Source organism: Buceros rhinoceros, unplaced genomic scaffold (genome assembly GCF_000710305.1).
Source record: "Buceros rhinoceros silvestris isolate BGI_N320 unplaced genomic scaffold, ASM71030v1 scaffold33722, whole genome shotgun sequence".
NCBI lineage: Eukaryota > Metazoa > Chordata > Aves > Bucerotiformes > Bucerotidae > Buceros > Buceros rhinoceros.
Genome location: NW_010400031.1, coordinates 1 through 4,429, shown reverse-complemented (window position 1 = coordinate 4,429; position 4,429 = coordinate 1). Strand labels below are relative to the sequence as shown.

The 4,429-nt window shown below is 53.0% G+C and overlaps 1 protein-coding gene across 1 annotated transcript; it reads right to left on the bottom strand.

Moving 5' to 3' along the window:
- Positions 1 to 2,310: 2,310 nt before the first annotated feature.
- SLC2A6 (solute carrier family 2 (facilitated glucose transporter), member 6) lies at positions 2,311 to 4,203 on the bottom strand (the record flags this gene model as incomplete). The annotated part of the gene is made up of 6 exons (XM_010131717.1): positions 2,311 to 2,466; positions 2,555 to 2,700; positions 2,873 to 3,046; positions 3,263 to 3,371; positions 3,701 to 3,853; positions 3,992 to 4,203. Coding segments are annotated over 6 exons (950 nt in total), but the record flags the coding sequence as incomplete, so codon positions are not given.
- Positions 4,204 to 4,429: the final 226 nt, after the last annotated feature.

Below are 4,429 nucleotides of genomic sequence, written 5' to 3'. Positions count from 1 at the left end.
TCGGCCCCCCCCCCCGCCGATGGCATCCAGGCTGGATGGCTAAGCCACGGGGTCTCTGTGGGAAGAAGTTCTCCTTGCCAGGTCTTGGAAAAGCCTCTTGGGAGACGATGGGACAGAAGTTTTGTTACACGAGAACTCAAGAGTGGGTGATATATTGACTACAGTGAGTTGTTGACATGACACCAAGTGTGGGAAGACACCTGAGTACTGGCAGCACGTGTGCCCGTAACAACGGGCTGTTACACCATTCACCGCGTGAGCCGTGCTCTTACCCATGTGCGTCTACACCGCGTGCAACTCCTCCCTGTCCCATGGAGCTGGCAGCACTTGTGTTATTAACTCCACTGTCCCCTGGGGCTGTCTGCTGGGCGTGAAGAGAAGAGCAGAAGCTCAATTTCTGCTGCCTACCCAGGCCTCGCTGTGCTGGGCAGGAGCTGATGTTGTAACACCAATTGATTCTCTGTGTGTGCAGTGAATAAAAAGACCATTCTACCTCTGGAAAGAGCCACTGTGATTTCTCAGACTCTAAATGTAGCAAAACCCCTCAGACTCTTTGTATTGAAGAAAGGAGGTCGCTCAGAAAATATTTTTCCAACGAGTTTCTCACAGAACCTGAACAATCCAACCTCGTTTCAAATTTGGGCATTTCCTCCTTAGGCTGAGCCCTGGGAAGCTCAATTCATCTTTGTCATTTTTTCCTCAGGAAAAAACATCCGCTGTCTTCAGGGAAGGGTTTCACCGAAGTGAAGATATGAAGACCTGGTCCATAGCCATGTGAGAAAGAGAATGCTCTAGCACAGGGCTGCCAGAGACCCTGATCTTCAGGAGGTCAGTGGAAACTAGAGGCTCCTGAGACCTCTCGTAATCAGGCCATGCTTAGAAACAGTCAGATTCCAGCCAGGGCTGAACATCTTTCTGGAAATGGGTTTCAGCATCGGACCTAACCTGTGCACAGCTTATTTTTCTCGGTGGTTTTGATCTTGGCCCATCTGTCTTCCTTTCTGTCCCAGGCTGCTTTGAATTAATCCTCTGATTAATTCTTCTCTTAGGTGATTTCTTTTCATCTCCTGCTGTAGGGGATCTAAATAGTCACTGGCATATCTTGAGATCTGGGTCAAGTACGTGTGTTACCCCTTGCTGCCTTGTCACAGCAGGCTGAATGTTCCAGGAACGGGAGGACACCAGCATCTCCACCAGCCCCTGGGCTGCCAAGTGCATTTCAGGAGGTTGGATAAATGCTGGAGCAAATCGTCTCCCAGCTCAGCCTTTGTTGTTCTGCCCTTTTGGGAGGGGTTAGGTTGGATGTGATAGCTAGCAAGGCCATTAGCTCCTCGCAGCCACAACCACCTCCCACAGCTGTGTTTTACCTAGGGTTAGGCTCTAAAACAATTTATAAAGTCCTTAATTTTGGAGGACACACAGGAAAGGGTTAAGAGCGATTTGCTACTAACTATGCAGTTGAAATCTCATAGTGATGGAGATGGAGGCTTCGCACAACCGCGGTGGAGGCACGTCCACCTTCCTCTCTGTGGATAGTACTGTCAGTGCCCACCGTGTCTTTCCTACAGCGGATCACTTGCACTACAGCCGAACGTCCCTCTTTGGTTTTTTCCTGGGTTTCCTTTGTGAACTGTATTTGGTCTCAGTCGTTAGGCTTCTAGTGTAATGTGTGTTTTTAGAGCAATAAAACGTGGCAGCTTTTTATACAAAATATCTGCCTCTGCCTCTTTCATGGTTTTTAAGTACATGAGACTCATCTGGAAAGCTGCAGGCTGCTGCGGTCTCCTTGTCACAGCCCCGGTCTGCCTCTCCCATCCCACCCGCCTGCAGTTCCTTTCTCTGCAAATCGAAGCAACATCTTGCAGTTGGAGGCAAAACTGTTTTATTCTTGCAAGTACATGATGAACTTGTGCCAAAACAGCTACAGCTGTTAACTCTGTCCAGCCAAACCCTCGGGCTCTTGGGCTGCTTTGGTGGCTGCTGAGTGAGGGATGTACACGGTCTCTTGTCCACAGCCACACATTTTATTTTCCAGGACACCTTTGTCTCCAGCCTGGCACTGGTTACGTGGTCCCATACCTCGGGCTGAATGTGCTGCCCAGAGACCAACAGGTAGTGTTGAACGACAGAAGGGGAGGTAAAGTTCCAGTTGGCAACTTGTACATTCAAAGCAAGACACCCATTGCCGTCTGCTCCTCTCCCATTGCCTTCACAGAGAGCTCCAGCCTCCACCTCCAGCAGCACAACCATTGTCTTTGTGGCCTTTGAGCATGTGGACTGTAGCCCGGCACAGCTGACAGATGACGGGTCCTACCTCATGAACGACCTCCGGCCCGTCCTGAAGAAGGCCTCAATCTGTTCCAGGGACCTGCCTTTGGTTTCTGGAACACAGCAGCCTGTGAATAAGATGTTCCCAGCACAGATAACAGCGAAGAATAGGAAGGGCACCTCGAGGCCGAAGGCTCCCTGGAAAGTTGGACAGAAAGCAGACATGAGCTGGTGCAGAGAGGGCCTGCGGAGGGGCTGCCAGACACTCTTTGGGTGCTGTACCCACCACGACTTGGAGGAAGTACTGGGTCAGGATGAAGGCTGTCAGCCAGCTCACGACAACACAGAGGCCTGAGGCCACCCCACGGGCTTTCAGAGGGAGGATCTCCGACATCAGCAGCCAGGTGATGGGGCCCCAGCCCATGGCATAACCTGCAGGGGAGGAGGGGTAAGGTGAGGCTGTTAAGGCTTCGAAGCCTGCTGAGGAGTGCAGAAGAGCCCTGTGCAGTCCTGTCCGGCTCCTCTGTCAGTCATCATTCCCCCCCATTCACGCCCTGTCAGTCCGCAAAGTGACTTCAGATGCCATCTCACCCTATGTACCTACCCATTATGAAGAACATGGTTGCCAGGAGAGGGATGAGGGTGACGTAGTTTGTCGGCTCGGCAGGAAGGCTGGCAGAGCTCTCCAGGGTCTTGTTGGCAATGGTGCCATTCTGAGAAGCTGGCACGAAGTGGATATAGAGCCCCATGGTCAGGTTGGAGGCCAACATGACACTGGCTGTGGAGAGATGCAGCACCACAGTGGGAACCAACAGGTGAGTGATCCCCTCTGTGCCAAGGACTGAGCTCCCGGGAGTGCCTCTGCTCAGGACCTGAGCCACCACCAAAGGAAGGAGACCTTCACCACTCCCTGCCCGAGTCCTGCACAGTTGAAGTTTCCGCTCCTGCATGTTTTGAGGAGCTTCCCCTGCACAACAGTGGGAGAGAGACATACCTGATACAAAAAGAAGAATCTTCCGCCCAGCTTTATCCATCGACACAGCAGCGATCACCACCGAGAACAGGCGTACCAAGCCAACAAGAGCTGCATCGTACTGTGGTTCCTGCAGTGGCAAAAGCAGTGGGGAAGCTGAGATGGGAGAGCCAGGGAGAGGGCAGGTTCCTGCATGGGTTGCCTTGGCTCTGGCTGGCGCCTTTGTTCAAAGCTATCCTCCCGTGGGAAGAGACCAGAGAAGAGCTTGAAGCTCGGAGAGGAGAGACAGTATGGCCAGTCCTGCTCCTCATCCTCATGCAGCCTTCTGCAGGGCAGGAGTTTGGCAATTCCTGTCAATCAGCTGCTTTTAAAAAGGGTTCAAAGCTGGGGGCTTGGAGCATCGGGCAGCCGTCACTGAGGACAAGGCAGCTCCAGCGTGGGCCAAACCCCAGGTCTCACCAGGATGACAGCTGTTTTCTTGAATATTGGCTGCAGGTACACGAGGATGCAGGTGACACCCGAGAGCTGCTGCAGGAACCTCATCCCCACCGCGATCAGGATGGGCTTGTAAATGAAGGGATCCTTGATCTCAGCGCAGGAAACTCGCTGGCTCTGGAGGGGACAAAGCCAGAAAGCTGAACCTCTGGGCACTACTGTGCCACCCCAAAGATGGCTCCGGAGCTGCCCAAAGGAGGCTGGATTTTGCGGTTTCACATCACATCTCCTCGCGCTGGAGGTGAGCCTCCTCACCTGCTGCCTCACGCTGTCCTTGATCTGCTCATACTCCTGGGCGTAGTCCGTGTCCTTGCCCCGCAGCCAGCACAGCGACCCCTGGGCCTCGTCATCCTTCCCCTGGGAGAGCAGGAACCGGGGCGAGTTGGGCATGAAGCAGAGCAGGACGATCATCACGAGCACGGGCACCTCCCCTGCGACCGCCAGCCAGCGCCAGTCCAGGACCAGTCCTGCCCGAACAGCACAGTTAGCAGCAGAAGGCACACAGGGAAGGGTGTCCTGGCCTTGCCTCCACATGAGCACCCCCATAGTTTAATAAATCCATCAGGAAATTTAAAAAAAAAAAAAAAAAGATATTTTGCACAAGTTTTTCTCCATGCAAAGAAGCATTTTCAGCTGTTTGGGGGGAATTCCAGCAACCTCCCCCAGGTCTTAAATTATCCAGCGAGTAACTGG